Genomic DNA, 18,470 nt, shown 5'->3' on the forward strand with positions numbered 1-18,470 from the left:
AGGAAAATTTTGGGTCCTGAAAATATTATGCACCTTTAGTTTTATATAGAGCATTCAAAAAGAAAAACAAATGAAAATATTTTTCTTAAAAAAAAAATCAGTTCCCTTTATGTCTAATAAGTTATTACACAAATACTGTACTTCAAAATGGAAGTTCTAAGCCAAATATAATATTAATATATTTTTAAAGAAATATTAAAAAATAAAAAGTAAGTCTAAAACATGTTTGAATAAAATTAGCATCTCAAAAGTTTAAAATTATTAAAAAATAAATAAATAAAAAACAAAACCAACAATATAGTCATATAAAAACAAATGAAAAATAAGGATATGGATAAAAAGAAAGTTTGAATATGTATAGCATTATTTTGCTACATATTGACAATTATTTCTATAAACATTATATAGGAAATATGATTAGATCCTTAGAGAAAAAAGCAGCTAATTTTACATAGACAAAAATTATTTTTTAACACTAAAAATGTAATAGCAAAGGAAGATAAAACAACTTTGAACAATTTTAAAAAGAAAAACATAAGATTAAATATTTACTGCTAAGAACGAATATAAATAGCTATTAATGTTTGAAGAATAAAAATCTATATTATTCAAATCCAAAAATCTAAAATTCTTTAACCAATAGCAACTGATTTAAGATAAAAATAAAAGCAACTTTCTGATTTTTAGCTTTTTAATTCTTCAGTAACTTCTTTAAAAACTCAGTTCTAGAAAAATGTTAAAAGACTAAACCTGTAACAACAAGAAACCAAATACTGGATTATTTAAATAATTGAAAACAAACCTTTATAATCCAGCAGTAATTACCTACAATTATTTAAGATGGATGAAAATGTTTATTATAAGTAATTACTCCGGATTATAAAAATTTTTGTTTTGAATTACTTAAATATTAAAAAAACTTTTTAAATCTAAAAGTTCAATAAAGATACTCTCCCTGTTATGTCAATATATATCTTTTCAGTTTCTATAATATAAGCTTTATGAAATAACATTTCCAATTTTTAAAAATAATTCTCACCCAGGAAAATTTCAGATAATAAATAAATGAAGCATCAATACAGTCGACCCTCCTATAACACTGTTGATTTTTCCATTTTATATGAATTCTATGTTGTACGAGTCACTTAGATTTTACAAATATGTGAGCCATTCACAGCCCAGCACACGTATTTGTAAAATCTAAGTGACTCATACAACATGGAATTTATATAAAACGGAAAAATCAACAGTGTTATAGGGGGTCGACTATTTCTTCTGTAAAATCAAGAAAAACAATATTATGGTACATTTCTAATTTATTGGAAATGAATTAATTTTATTTGATTCCTGATTTAATCATATAGATATCAACATACTACTATTTTGCATATTTGTCAAGATGCAGATCATCATTTTATCAGTGATCAAGTATTTTTTCTTTATTTTTTAATTTACTGATAAATATTTTTCCAAATGCAATTTTTGTTTTTCTTAAAATCAAAGAATGTAAAATTATACAAAAATAATTGTCTAATAATTTTTTATTGTTTTATTTTGCTTATTTGATGAAATAAAGCAATATGCCATGTATTGCAGAAAACTGAGCCAAGAGATGCTTAATGGAAATTTTCTGGAACATAGAGAAAAGCTTAATGCTGATCAATACTAGAATATTTTGAAAACTTTATGAATACAATGTAACAAGAGACTAAACAGAAGTGCATTCTCCTGACTATAACACACAAATTCACACTTTATGTTCCAGCATCCAATGGATTAAGACAAATGACAAATTCTTTCTCACCCTATAGTCCAAATCTAGCACACTTGGACTATCACTTGTTTGGTTTTGTGAAGACATTTGAGGAGATAGCATTGAATTTTCATTATTAATTTTTGACAACTTTCATGTTGATCAAAAACTCTAAAAAGTTCAACTTTTTGCAAAAAAATTGGTACATTTCTTAAATAAATTTTTCAGAAAATAATTACATGTCATTGTTGCAAATAATTTTTTGCACTTTTGGATATCAGAAAGTCTTAATTACCACTCACGTTAAAAATAAGTTAATCATGGCATTGATTTCAATTTCAATTCTTTTAATCAACGTATTACTTGAAGTTTACAAATGTACTGTACATGTTATCCTATGATAATGACATGCTTAAATCAAAGTGTTCTTTTAATTTAAAAATTTTTACATTAATTTATCAGTTTAGTGTTGCACAGCAAATCATACAGTAAGCATGTTTAATTACTTGTACAATTTAATTTGAATTTTCCAAACCACATAGTAATAATTATTAACTGGTTTGTAAATTGCTGTTTTATTTTGTATGAAATAATTTTTAGGAAAATTTTGGGTCCTGAAAATATTATGCACCTTTAGTTTTATATAGAGCATTCAAAAAGAAAAACAAATGAAAATATTTTTCTTAAAAAAAAAATCAGTTCCCTTTATGTCTAATAAGTTATTACACAAATACTGTACTTCAAAATGGAAGTTCTAAGCCAAATATAATATTAATATATTTTTAAAGAAATATTAAAAAATAAAAAGTAAGTCTAAAACATGTTTGAATAAAATTAGCATCTCAAAAGTTTAAAATTATTAAAAAATAAATAAATAAAAAACAAAACCAACAATATAGTCATATAAAAACAAATGAAAAATAAGGATATGGATAAAAAGAAAGTTTGAATATGTATAGCATTATTTTGCTACATATTGACAATTATTTCTATAAACATTATATAGGAAATATGATTAGATCCTTAGAGAAAAAAGCAGCTAATTTTACATAGACAAAAATTATTTTTTAACACTAAAAATGTAATAGCAAAGGAAGATAAAACAACTTTGAACAATTTTAAAAAGAAAAACATAAGATTAAATATTTACTGCTAAGAACGAATATAAATAGCTATTAATGTTTGAAGAATAAAAATCTATATTATTCAAATCCAAAAATCTAAAATTCTTTAACCAATAGCAACTGATTTAAGATAAAAATAAAAGCAACTTTCTGATTTTTAGCTTTTTAATTCTTCAGTAACTTCTTTAAAAACTCAGTTCTAGAAAAATGTTAAAAGACTAAACCTGTAACAACAAGAAACCAAATACTGGATTATTTAAATAATTGAAAACAAACCTTTATAATCCAGCAGTAATTACCTACAATTATTTAAGATGGATGAAAATGTTTATTATAAGTAATTACTCCGGATTATAAAAATTTTTGTTTTGAATTACTTAAATATTAAAAAAACTTTTTAAATCTAAAAGTTCAATAAAGATACTCTCCCTGTTATGTCAATATATATCTTTTCAGTTTCTATAATATAAGCTTTATGAAATAACATTTCCAATTTTTAAAAATAATTCTCACCCAGGAAAATTTCAGATAATAAATAAATGAAGCATCAATACAGTCGACCCTCCTATAACACTGTTGATTTTTCCATTTTATATGAATTCTATGTTGTACGAGTCACTTAGATTTTACAAATATGTGAGCCATTCACAGCCCAGCACACGTATTTGTAAAATCTAAGTGACTCATACAACATGGAATTTATATAAAACGGAAAAATCAACAGTGTTATAGGGGGTCGACTATTTCTTCTGTAAAATCAAGAAAAACAATATTATGGTACATTTCTAATTTATTGGAAATGAATTAATTTTATTTGATTCCTGATTTAATCATATAGATATCAACATACTACTATTTTGCATATTTGTCAAGATGCAGATCATCATTTTATCAGTGATCAAGTATTTTTTCTTTATTTTTTAATTTACTGATAAATATTTTTCCAAATGCAATTTTTGTTTTTCTTAAAATCAAAGAATGTAAAATTATACAAAAATAATTGTCTAATAATTTTTTATTGTTTTATTTTGCTTATTTGATGAAATAAAGCAATATGCCATGTATTGCAGAAAACTGAGCCAAGAGATGCTTAATGGAAATTTTCTGGAACATAGAGAAAAGCTTAATGCTGATCAATACTAGAATATTTTGAAAACTTTATGAATACAATGTAACAAGAGACTAAACAGAAGTGCATTCTCCTGACTATAACACACAAATTCACACTTTATGTTCCAGCATCCAATGGATTAAGACAAATGACAAATTCTTTCTCACCCTATAGTCCAAATCTAGCACACTTGGACTATCACTTGTTTGGTTTTGTGAAGACATTTGAGGAGATAGCATTTCACAAGTGAAGGAAATAGTCCAAGAAACTATATCACCACTTGTATGCTACTGAAATGGAGTGATACCACCAAGGTATCTTAAATAATTAAAATGCAAAAACAATGGTAAAAAAAAAACAGTTAATTTAGAGAAAAAATTTAATTGTTTAAAAAGACAAGAAAAAAAAAATGTCGTAGTCTGACACCTTTTGTTTATATCAAACTGCAATGCAGAAAACATGAATCATAGAAGGAATGTCATCCTATGATCAGTGAGAGATCAAATTCAGCTTCAATTTTGACCTCTTGTGCTTTAGGTAAGGAACACTTAGTAATGAGGGACCAGCCACTCAGGAAGCAAGATTGAGGGAGAATGGCCAATTAGAATAGACAAAAGAAAGAACTGAGATTGATATAATCTCCAACAATCAAGGACATCCGGCACTCAGTAAATCATTGCACTTGGTTAGTTAATGTTCCAATTAACCAAGACACCATGTGTCAACGTGCAAAATGCAGTTGTCTGTCTATTGTGCCCAACATAAGCACATGCCACATCAGACTTGGACGAAAGCTCCGACAGAGCCTCCCCACCTGCCTTACAGACTTGTCAATGCCGCTGCCCCGGGGCTACCTTCGAACAATGATCAAGAAAACAACATCGACACCCAGGATATCCGAACAGCTGATTGTTTTAAAGCAAACCATTTTGTTCATAGTGTAAGTTATTTTACATTAAAATAAACAGTTTTTGTTAGATACTTGTCATCTTTGTCTCCTCTGCCACCACCCACATACAAATGGACCCTAGACCATCAATGATGTGGAATTAACTAATTCCCCCTAAAAGTCGGCTTTTTACACAGATTCATTAAATAAACACAATTAACTTTTATATTTAAAATTATATTTCAATAAAATAAGTAATTAAATAATAATTCTTTTAAAAATTATAAATATTTACATCTGTTTATTCCTATATAAAAATTCTTCATTGATAATTTTTATACTTAATAGAATACCAATTTGCATACCTCAATATCATCTATAATTAATTTATAACCATTAAATTTTTGCCAATCAGAATTGTTATAATGTATTCCATTCATTAGTTTTAGGAAAATGTTATAAATTATTTTAAATTTAAGTATATTTATTGAATTACTTTATTAATTTATATCAATTAATTTTATTAATTAATAAAAAAACTGCTGTTATTATAATTAACATAGATAATAACATTTAAAAATACAGAGCATTTATAATTTAAAATAGTTTACTGGTATTTTGATGATATTAAAAAAAAGTATTAAAATTTTTTAAAATTCTAGAGATTTTTATATAACTTAGTAGATATTAGTTTTATAATTTACATACGTATTTAAATAATATTTTCTAATTTTAAAACTCAAATTTTGAGTTCAATTTTATAATATTTATACATTTAAATCCATTTGCATAAAATGAGAGTTATTTGCATTTCATTTGAAAACATTTGTACTTAAGATTTCTTTTTACTTAGATTTTTTTCCTTCAAAATTTAATCAGAAATTTCTTCTAAGCCTACCAACAAGTTCTGATCAGTAATTTTATACCTCAAAGTAGATTTATTAATATTAAATTTATTAAATAACCTTTTTAAAGACACACATTTAAAATAATTTTTAATGAATCATTTAATGGAAAAATTGTACTACTTACATTGTTAATGTTAACTACGTTTACCCAAGTAAGTAAGTAATTATTTTACTACTCTATTTTTTAATATATAAAGGCTAACATAAAGTTAAAAAGGAAAAATATATCAAATAAAAGTAATGTAACTGTAGAAGTAGAAAAATTTCTATTTCTATTGTCCAAAGGCGTGAATTCTGTTCAAGTTGTCAGCACAGAGTATATCTTTTATATTCATTTAATGTCATCTGTTTTATAATTAGCATTATAAACAAATTACATCAATTTTAAATAACAATGTGCATTTTCTCAATCCACTGATCAAATCTAAGATGTTTATACAATTTATTCAAATGTTACTGAATCAAAAATAAATTTGTGTTTTATAATTTATAAATCAAACACAAAATCAATTCCTAAATAAATAAAAAACTTATGAATTTATAAATTCAAATTCTTAGCAATTATAAAAAGAAAAGAACTCATTCTTTGATATATATTTTGAAATTTTCACATTCAACTGTAATATTTAGTTCAGTTCAATATTAGTAGCTTAATCGTTTTAATCTATTCAAAAATATTAATAATAGTATAACCATAATTTTTGTTATTAATTAAAAAGGATCAAAAATTTCTATATTCTTGAAAAAAAAATTTATCATTATGATGAACTACTAATGGTTTTGAGAATGTACTTTCTGAAAGACCATATATTACATTCTTATTCAAGATTATATTCTGACCATAAAAAAATGACCTTCATTAAAAGAATTATAGATAGAAAGAACAGGAGCATCCAATTATGCTGTCCAAGAAACTCTTGACATTTTATTGACAGCTCTTTGAGGAAATTTGAAATAACTAGTAAAAAATATTGAGACCAGAACCAATAAAATTTGTTGAAAAGAAATCAAGCAAGTCATTTTTTCACATATAAAACATGAATTTATCTATTCTTCTATATTGAATTTGCTGAATTCTAAATGTGATAGATGACAATGAAATTCAAATTGTTCATATATACATTGATAAAATTTATGAAGAGTGTTAAGTTTAATTCTTAGCCAATAACGCTACAATTATTATGATGAAAAGTTCATTCTCCCTGAATGAAATAAATCTTCTCAGAATTTTTACCAGTTACTAAATTTTCTTGAAATTATTAGTTGTATTCCCAATTTTTTTATTATATATACTAAAGATACATAAAAAATTTTCAAACTTATAAATATATAGAAAAACTATGAAGAATATTTTTAATAAATTATACAACTAAAAATTTTTTAATATGTTTATCTAGCAGTTGATTTTTTCAAAAAACAGTGATGAAACTGATGTATTTCTGTTTGAAATGAATTAAAAGATTAAGTAAACATTAATACTTTTATAGTTAAATGCAAGAGTTCACTCCTCTTTCTTTTTTTTAAATTGTAATCTCCAACTGGTATCTAACAACAATCAATCAATATCTTCTTAAACAAGTTAAATATTTAATACAAATTAAACATTTTTGATTAGTGGGATAGTCATCATCACGTTTCATAAAATTTAAACAAAATCAAACAAAAATTCAAAATAAAATATTTAATATGTTATAAACATAAGTAATATAATATAAAACATTTTATACTAATTTGTATTAAAATTTAAAATAATTTTTAATGAATCATTTAATGGAAAAATTGTNGCATAATAAAATAAAAAATAATTAAGCAGAAACTCTAACTTTTCAATTAGTTATTTTGTCTGTAAAACACAAAATATAAATTATATTTATATACATTGTTTCAAGATTTATTTGATAATTTATGAAATAATTATAATAGTTTAATGTCTTACATGAAGTCCGTTAAAAAGATAATTATCCAACTGGTTTCATTTCAAACTATATATGCACTAAAGCAAGCTTAAAATTATTCTGGTATTTAGAATTAAAAGAAAATTCCATTTAAAGTACTATTTGATTAAATAGTTCTTTTTTGTATTACCTAGATGCCTTAAATATGTAAACTCTAAATGAATAGCTCATAAAGTACAGTAAATGAAACATGTAACTTAATGTAATTTATTATTAACTAATTTTGTTAGTTTAAATATGTCAATATTTATATCATCCAGTTGTTTTTATATATTCAATCTATTATAAAAATGTTGACTGTAGAAAAAATTTCTAGATTAATATCATTATAGAACAGTAACTTTTTATATGTAAACTCTTCCAAGCTTCTTATAGATACAAATTAAAAGATTCTTAATCTAGTAAAACAAACAATAATATATTCTATTTATAAAATATGGAGTAATGATAAAAATAATTTTTTTTGTATTAATCTCTTGTAAAAATTAATTTGCAAAAATTATTTTTATCACATGTACTCAAAATCATATTTTGAGAATAATTTACTGTTCTATTTATTTTTGAACTTTAAATTTTAATTTTTTTAACCAAATCGTGACAGCACGAACAGAAATTAATGGAAGTATTAATTTTTCTTGAAATATTATTTTTACAAACAACACTTGAGAAGAGTTTTATCTCATATTCTGATTAAAAAATTCACATGATGATGTAAGACAGCTAGATGGCAGATAATTGTCACAGACAAACATTTTTAACTGTTTAGAACTGTATGATAAATCACTGACAAATGGTCTTCAGTAAAGAAAAATTCTTTATAATTTTGCAATCATTTTTTATTGGTTATAGTCATGGTCCATATTTCATCCACTGAAAATTAATAATCATTGTATCAATCATGATTTAATAATTCATTTAAAAAACAGACTCAGAACTTAAATATGAGAAAATAAAAGATTTTGACAAGATTAGTTACTTTTGTAAAGAAATGACTAATTTTGCCAAAATATTAATGTCTGAAAAATTAACTCACATCTGCAATATAACTCAAATATAAACACAAATTTCAATGCTAAAAACAAATTAATCCATTAATGTTTGTAAGAATGTAAAACTCAATTAAAAAAAACTCTCTCTACAAGGAAATGAAAATTTTCCATACTCTTAAACTGGCAAAATTTCCTCTATCAAGAGCATATTAAAACAGAGTACAAATAAATATATCCTAATAAATGTCATTTTAATTACAAAACATGTACTCTTTTAAAAAACTTCTTTTAAAAAGTTTCTTAATATTAAGAGCAAATTTTTTGGTTTCATTAAGAGTCTGTCAATTTGTAAAATAAAGCAGAACAATAATGATACAATATCAAAAAGTATCGTTTTTACTTTATATACAGATTGCATAACATATAAACTTTTGAATATAAAATAGTAAAAAATGCTTAATAATTTTAACAGCTGTAAAACTATTGCCAATAATTTGCTATTATGACTGATTTCATCCATCACTTTTTAATTTTCAAAGAGATTGGTTAGATATTTTTTTTTGTAATGTTTCTAAATTTATATCCTTGCAAAATTTTATTTAATATTTGACTTTTCAACTTGTTAAGTGACAGTAAATCCATTAAAAACAGAAGTCAAATTTCAATTTGAGTTAAATTTTTCTTTAATTCATTGAAACAATATTGTTTAGTATATACAATCTTTTTTACCAGAAGAAATTTTATATCCACAAGAACTGTTCTCAGCAAATCTTTGTCTTCCATCAGGTAAATTTTAATTAATATATATCTATTTAAATAAATAGATCAAAATTATTCCCAATATATAAATTATAGCTTCAATACATATAAAAAAAACTACATCTACATATTCTATCTATATATAAATTAATTAATAAAAAAGCACTATAATAAGAAATTAATCTTTTAAAAATATTTTCAGGTTTTTCTATGATCATTCATCTCAAAAGAATTAAAAATTGCTTTACTAGCTTTGAATATCATTGAAGTATTTTTTTTTCTAATTAACTTTCAGAGCTAAAAATTTTATTTATATTAATACTGAAACTAAGACCTGAAGATTCAAATACTAACGTGTCATTATATTCATCACATAACTATCATGTACAGATAAAGATTATCATTTATCATTAGAATTTTTATTTAATTTCTTGTAAAATAAGATCTTTGTGGAATAGTTTAAAGTTCATCATCTTCCAAATTAACAACAAAAGTAATGAAAATTTAAATTTTTTATATTTGTATTTGTTATAACTTATTTGTTACTTCAAATATCAATATTAGTATCAATAAATAAATAAATAAATAAAAATCAATCAAATTTTTGTCACTATTATTTAAAACACATTAAATTTAAATCATTCATCACTCAAATCAATATTGTTTATATTTTTATATAACTTTTCACATTTATCCACATGTTTGCTGAGTCCAATAATGCTTTCATCTAACTAATAAAAATTTGAAATTTTTTTACATAATAAAATTTTTAAATGAAATTAAATTAATCAATTTTACTTTTTAAAAACATAAAATCTAGTATTTTATATTTAAGAAATCATTAATTTTTGAACACTTTTATGGTTTAGATCTGGCACTTCTAAAACATGAGAATAGACATGTTTTACATGAATGATTCATAATAATTTAAAAATGCAGCAGGAAATATGACATAAATTCCATCAAAAGTTTTGTTATTAGAAAAAATATATAATACAACATAATTAAGGACAAAATAAAAATTCATAATATATGAACTAAGAAAAATGATAAGGTAAAGAAAAAAGTTTTATACCTAACAATAATTCTTAAAAAGACCAGTAATAAAAACAAATATTTATTATTATATTGATTTTCTTTTTCTCAGAATACTGGTGTAATCTCCAATGTAAGAATCATAATTATCTTGGCTTTTTCATTTATCTAGAGTAAAATTTCTATATCTCTTTCATCATCTCTCTATTTCATGCTATCTATTATCTCATTATTCTCTTTTATGTCTTATGATTTAGACACTAACATCTGATATGTCAATCCAAATAAACAATGCATTTAATCATCCACATGTATCTATAACAAATGTTCTAAATAATCTAAGCTACTAAAATGCAAAGTATCTCAACCTTTACAGAGATCTTTAATACTATTCTACAAATAATTAGTTTCAACCATATTATTACAGTTACATCATCTGCTTCTACAACATCAGTATCCAGAGCTAAGTGGACTCTAAAATTAGATGGGGCATACACACTCCTAGATATCTGGACAATAAATATTTAAGGTATTTATTTAACTCAAAAATATAGCTTTGATGGTGCTACTAGAAATTATTGTATAAGATTAGAAACAACAAGCTTGTATGCTTGCCATTCCATATATATCTTATGTATATTCTGGATATGTTTATGTTGAATCAAATACATTTTTTTCTCTTTGTTACATAAACATGAAAGTCTGACCAAACAAAAAAGACCACTTTACACTGGATTTTGTACAAAAAATAAAAAAACTTGTTAATTAAATAGCTACTTGTTAGTACCAAGCTTTCTATAAAATTAGTAATTTAAAAAATTAATATGGCAGAAATATAACAATCTATAAAAACAGGATCAAATCACAATTACTGTAACCTGAAAAAAAGAAAAACTAAATTCTTAAAAACAATAAAATACAGGGTGTCTCAAAAATTACAGTACAAACAAAAATTGGATAATCAGTTTCAGGCTAATTGATTGGTCATTGTGGCCTCCAAAATCCCCAGACCCTAATCCTTTTGATATTTACCTGTGTGGGCACTTGAAGGCTTTGATGTATCAAGAAGTTTCAAAACACAAATTGCCTAAAGAAATGCATATGAAGTTCAATTAGGTGCATAACATCTGAGGTATTAATACGAGTTCAATTTGAATAGGAGACGCATCCATATGTGTTTAGAAAGAAATGGCCAACATGTAGAGATATTAAAAAAATGTAACTTTATAAAATTAAGTGCTAAATTTTCCTGTGTATTGTAATTTTTGGGATACCCAATGATCAATGCAGATCATAAGACTGATCAATTATTCTGTAATCAATAGTTTTTTACCTGTAAGTAACATTTACACAAATGTTTACACCTGTGAATAATGTCTCATTTACCAAAATTTTACAAATTATAAGATTTATTAAGAATTTTATAATAAATTATTTTCCTATTACAGTGGTGCCTCGTATAACATATGCCTCGAATAACGGACTTTCTGTTTGACTGTTACGTGACTCGAGCAACGGACTTGCTGCGAACAATGGACTTTCCGTTCAGCAGTTACGTGAGATGAACAATGGACTTTTTTCGAACAAGTGCGAATGATGTTTCCACTCTTTTGCCGTTGCCAATGACAATCTGCTATTTTTAGGATATATTAGTATTATTAGAATGTATTATTAGTATATCTGAAGTAGAAATGTAATGTAATATATGTTGATGATTTAAATAAACATTAAATGTAATGTAATATATGTTGACGATTCAAATAAACGAAATGTAATTGTGTAGATGCCGAGGTGGCGGGACGAAAAGAGGTTGTAAAAAACAAACGGAGCGAGAGTAGCTCGTAGAAGTGTTTAGTGATCTTAATTAATAAAGAATTATTCGTATCATATAATCTGGCAAGTTAAGTCATTTATAATGCATCATGGCTTCTAAAAAAACAGAAAGGTGATTTCAATTGAAACAAAGCAAGAAATCATCAGGAGTGAAAGTTGACAAAAACTTTCTTGTCGAATGGGGAGAGGTTCAGGAGTTTACCAACACTCATTATCCAAACAGAGCTGAGGCCAACAGGATCAATGATCTCTACGATGACACCTTTGTCCGTCATTTCCGACAGGTGTTAAAGAAGAAAGAGAAACAGACCACCTTGGTCATGTTTTTCAAGAAGCCAGCGGGCAAAAAACAAAGGATGGAACAAGAGAAGTTGACCCTGCAAGTTCCGGTAGCCTCTCCTGAATCTGACTCCGATTAAAAAACAATAAAAAAAAGACCCGCTGCAATGTGTAAAAAGTCTGTATCTTATGAATGTGTAAAGAAAGTGTTCTTCCACCTCCTCCTCACAACATCTGACTACCCGGCATAATTGGTGTCTGCTCCATTTTCATTTTTTATGATACAGTATGGTTATTTTATGCTGCAGAACGAATTATATGTTTTAACATGTATTTCTATGGGAAAATGCGTTTCATATAACGGACGTTTCACTTAACGGACGTGCACCTGGAACGGATTAAGTACGTTGTACGAGGCACCACTGTATTTTCAATTCACTATTAAAATCATCAATTATAAATTTCATTATTTTATGGAATGCAATTCCTTGCCAACCTGAATACAGAAATTAGCTATATACGAGGCTTTCAAAAGAAATTAAAATCAAAGTCTATAACTTGATTATTATTCCAATTCTAACTTATGATTCAGAAGTTTGGATTTTGAATAAACAGAAAGAAATGAGATTGGCTACATTTGAGATGAAGTGCCTCTGAAAAATAAATGGAACAAAATGGATTGAACTAAAGACTAATGAGAGAGAAGGCTTGAATTATAACAAGAATATGGAAAACCATAGTGGTTCGTCCATGTCAAATGGAGAAGCCAGAAAAATTACCTTATAGAAAGCCCACTATGAAAGAATGGAGGGAAAAGACCTAGGAGATAGAGGAGAAAGTGAATAGAATCAATGAGAGATGCCTCACAATTTTGGACCTACTAACAGCTAAAATCTCAGGCTAGAGACCATGAGATAAGGAAGAGAAGATTGAGATCATGGAAAACTCAACCCATCATTGATAGAATAGTTTGAAGAATAAAATACACTGTTTATTGTTGTGATATAACAAATCAATTCCAGAACTTAAAATAACAAAATAGATTATAAAAACTAAGTAAATATAGTATATATATAATTAAAAATAAACTTCTCTTTTAGTCAGTTTTGCTAAATGGCAAAAAGAACTTATATTTAAATAAGTATATAAGCATTAATTTAAGTATATTTAGCTTGAAATATTAATAATTTTCTTTAACATTTTAATTTTATTATTACTCCAATTTTATAAGCAACCATAAAAAATTAAACATTATCACTAATAACAAATCTGGCAGATTGTTTGGAAATACTAAACAACAAATTTATATAGTCAGAACTACAAAAAAATCTATAAACTGAATTGCTATTATTATTATGCATGTAAGATCTGGATAAAAAAAATTAAAATCAGAATTTAAAAATGTCTCATATTTATTAAAATTCATATATCTGTTATACACAAAAAAAATTAAAACATTAAATTATCTAATTAGAAAGTAAAAATTTCTAAAAACTTATTTTTAACAAATAAGACTTATACAAAAATAAACAGTCCTTTTTTAACTTTCTGCATCACATAATTTCTATGTATAAAACAAAAGTCTATATATATACATTACACAATTCCAACATTTTTTGACAAAATTTCAAACTTGTTTTTCAAATACTTGTTTTCAATATGATATTTTAAATGTAAAAGATATCGATAATAATATTTTAAACATAAACCATAACCCCATGTTCAATTAACCATAGACCAAATTGATTATTTAATAAATAGCATTATAACTATGTTATGCCTGTATAAATTATTATAATTTGTGATAATCCAGTTTTTAGGTTTTAAATAACACTTTAACAAAAAACATTAAAAATATATATCATAGAATTATGATTATTTTATGAAATTTCTCAGTTTTGTAAACATAAATAAAAATAAAATTATTAACTAAATCTAAAATAAAATCTAATCAAGAAAATTAAACTATTTTTCACTCATAAACATTTTTATTAAATGAACTTAAAACACTAACCTTAAATACTTCAAAATATGAATTATAGCCTAATACTATGATAGAAGACTTAATAAGGTAATAATAATGACAAGTAAGAAAGGCATTCAAATCAATATGTTTACATCAAGAAAATATTTAACATTAATTTAATTAGCTATAATTTTTTAATACCAACTGCTTCATATGATAATAGTTTTAATGTTATAAATCACATACATGGCCTATAGGCCATAAAACAAAAATTGTATATATAGCTTTCAAATAACACAAAAATTGTATTTTAAACTAAACAACAAAATAATCTAAATAAAAACAATAAAATCATTTCCAAATTTAATGACTATTTTTAAAAAATCTTCATATTAAAAAAAACAAACTACAAATTATACTATTAATTCAATTTGTTAATGGTTGTTTATTTAGATTATACAGTATAATTTATTGTATATTTGTTTATATTTATTTATAAAGAAGAAAGACATTATTCAACAGTTTAAAAAAATATAAATAAAAATTTACTTTAAAAAAATAATCCTTAAAACAGACTAATATTTATCAGATGTATACTTGCTTTGTAATATAAAATAGATAATTTTGTATACTTACTTTGTATACCAAATAGATAATTTTGTAATTTGAAACTCTATTATTATAAAAATATATTTATCTTTTTCTTTTTTTTATTTAAACCTTTTTTTTTAATATAAAAGAATAAAACTATTTTTACTTTAAAATATTAAGTGTTTTCAACTCAACAAATTATATCTATTTAGTAACTGAATAAAATTAGTTAATGATTAGGGTAATTTGGCACTATTTTGCTTGTTTTCAAATTCTATTTCAATACACAAAAAAAGCTGACACCAGGAAAATTTAACCATTTGTGATTATATAAAACAAGTCCCTAAATTTAAAAATGGCCTTAGGATGATGATCTTAATTAAAATCGTATAAATAACGAAAAAAATCAATTTCAGATACAAATTCTGCAATAATATAATCAGAGTTATTGCTTCGAAATCAAAATGTTTACAAAACGTCCATTCATTATTATTTATAACTGAGCTTTTAAATAAGAATATTTGATTAAAATTGATCTTTTTAAGCAAGAAAATTAAAAATTTACAGATAACCTTTTTAGAATTTCAAAGTTATTGGACATTTCAACAAAGTTACCGAAAATACATTAGCATTCTTTCAATTTCAATTACTTGTAATATATATTTAAATCTCAAAATATTTTATAGGTTACATTTCACCAAATAAATATTTTATGCACATGAGTGTATAGAAACTTATATTACTATTAAACAAGCTTAATTCACAGCACATATAAAGTAGATGATTAGATTTTTTTTGTTTATGTCAGAATTATTCGATTGGATGGAAATCGTTAAGGTAGAAACATAAGATATTCCGTGTATTTTTTTTCGTATTTATACAATTGTTTTAAAATTAACAACAGTCGACATTCATTGAGTGGAAGCGAGAAACATTTAATTCCACTGGTTTGAATTACAGCAAATGCATTTAGAGAAACGGAAAGATTTCGCGGTAAATCGATGGTGAACGTAATTTTCGCCTTTTAAGAGGGCAAACGGATAAATATTTCGTGTAATTTGATTAAACAGAATCTTACCCGTATCCATGCTTCTTGTATTCGACTTTGTGCCCTTTCATCTTAGCTTTTGGTCCTTTTGCTCTCTTCTTCTTGGCCTGTATGGCCATGACTGAAACGCAAAAACGTCCGTCACTAATTTAATTCTTTATTAAGCTTCAAATAACACATACACGATTTTATTTATCCCATACCTCGTCGATTCCAATCTGCATTCATCTTGTCTTTCCAATTCGTTAGGTTTCGTGAAATCACCACTACGCTTGCGCGTATGTATCTTGTAAAAACCTGAATACCGCACGGAATGCTTATAATGTTGCCAGTTGGTCTGGAAAAATAAATTCGAATCGTCGTAAACACTTTTTTGCAGATTTATAAACGTAAATAAGAGCCAAAATTTTTATTAAAATTTAATAAGTTAAAATATGTTTTAAGATAACTTCTCGTTAGTTTAAATGGGAAAATTTTGACGGTTAAGGTGGAAGCCTACCGTTCTGGGGATTCGGGTTCGAATCCGTACGGGTCGAAAAATCCCCACGAATTTTTCGGGGATGATATGTCGTTACCCGACCCTCACCACCCGGCTGCCCCATTGTGGTCCTGGTTAACCCATAATGGACTTGCTATAAGAGGTCTTCTTAGTTCCCACAGCGCAGAAAGAGCGCGGCCGGATGGCCGAGCGGTCAAGATGGCAGCCTACCGCTCTGGAGGACCCGGGTTCGTCCGAACGGGTCGAAAAAATCCCCAGGAATTTTTCGGGGGAGGTCCGCTCAGATATGTCGGGTCCCGTCTCTCACCACCCGACAGCCCGATTGTGGCTCTGGCCGAACCCATAATGGGCTTGCAAAAAGAGGCCCTCTTAGTACCCACAGGGCGGAAAGAGTAAGAAAAAAAAGGCAGGAAGAGCAAAAGAAAGAAAAGTGGGGAAAATTTTAAAGAGTTACCAAGGTCTAAAAACGTAATTCATTTTTTACTTACGCTTACGTATACCAAGATAACAACCATTTACAAGAAAAAGAAAAATATATTTAAATGTTCTAACACACCCTAACCAGTTTTTAAACATTATAATAATAATCACTGCTTACCGTTTTATCGAATTTTATAAAATACACTGTGTGAAAACACAATAAAATTATAACAATGTAATGAAATCATTAATATATGTTATTGAATACTTCGCCGTGCGCAAAATAAAGAAAATGTAATAAAAAAATGCAAAGAAATCTGATTCAAAAATAGCTTACTAAAAAGGAAGATAATAGATTGGATCTGGGTTTGGCCAGGACAGTTCTTGAATCATAGCATCGTTCGGGATTGCGTCCGGAAATGAAAACAGTTCGGGATTTTTTATATGGAAAAGAAACAATAAATAAATAAATAATTTTTTATAATTGCAACAGTAATTTATTGCTTAATGTTTGTCACAAGGATTTAATATAGTAAAGAAATCGAAATAATATATATGTTTTATTACAAACAGAATTTTATAATCCTAAAAAATATGTTGGAAAAGTAGCAGTTTAGCGCAATTTTAGAAAAGTTTAGTATAATTTTTATCAAACTGGCAAAGTTGTTCTCATTAGTAATAGCAGCGTGTATGTGTGCAGCGCGGAGTCGAAGTCGAATGTTTTTTTACCGACTCTGCAGTCCTGTTTATAAGTATTCAATTTTACACTTATTCTTAGATATTTACGTTTATATTACATTATCGCTTACCGTTTGTGCTATGTTTAGAACAGTGGTTCCCAAAGTGGACGCTACCGCCCCTGAGTAAACCTAGGGGGCGAAAAAAAGCAAGGGGCGCTGGAAAGGTACACGACAGCTGGGCGACGATCAACTGGGCAATAGTCAAGTGGGCGACATTCATTTAGTGAAAGACCGTCATTTAGCCAACAGAATCTTAAAAATTTATACACGCTTAGCATGCATACGATTTGGATATATATAAGAGGTTGTCCGTAAATTACGTCCGCATTTTTCTTGACATTTTTACTCCTTCTCCCCTCTTCGGACTTCAAAAAACTTGCGCTAAACTTTCCTTAAAACCTTTAGAGGAAAAGGTGGTACAGTATTATGGAACACTGCGGGTATTATGGAACCACCCATTTTCGAACTGATAATAAAGGCGAACTGTAGCCCCATTGGTGCCATGTGAAATATGGACCCCATTGGTGCTTTTACAGTAATATGGAACTCAACTCCTCCGAACTCTCTCTTT

At 26.1% G+C, this 18,470-nt stretch overlaps 1 protein-coding gene across 1 annotated transcript in view; it reads right to left on the bottom strand.

Moving 5' to 3' along the window:
* LOC111637559 (SRSF protein kinase 1-like) overlaps positions 1–17,512 on the bottom strand; it is a 94,644-nt gene extending 77,132 nt beyond the window's left edge. Inside the window, exons 1-3 of the mRNA XM_023383069.1 lie at positions 17,497–17,512; positions 16,444–16,577; positions 16,271–16,361 (exon numbers count right to left, since the gene is read on the bottom strand). Of these exons, the coding sequence (XP_023238837.1) occupies positions 16,271–16,361; positions 16,444–16,468 (116 nt within the window). The 5' untranslated portion in view covers positions 16,469–16,577; positions 17,497–17,512. The remainder of the gene's footprint in view (positions 1–16,270; positions 16,362–16,443; positions 16,578–17,496) is intronic.
* Between the last annotated feature and the right edge of the window lie 958 nt (positions 17,513–18,470).

The sequence above is a fragment of the Centruroides sculpturatus genome, unplaced genomic scaffold, assembly GCF_000671375.1.
Source record: "Centruroides sculpturatus isolate CEXI.00-Female unplaced genomic scaffold, Cexi_2.0 scaffold53, whole genome shotgun sequence".
Classification (NCBI taxonomy): Eukaryota; Metazoa; Arthropoda; class Arachnida; order Scorpiones; family Buthidae; genus Centruroides; species Centruroides sculpturatus.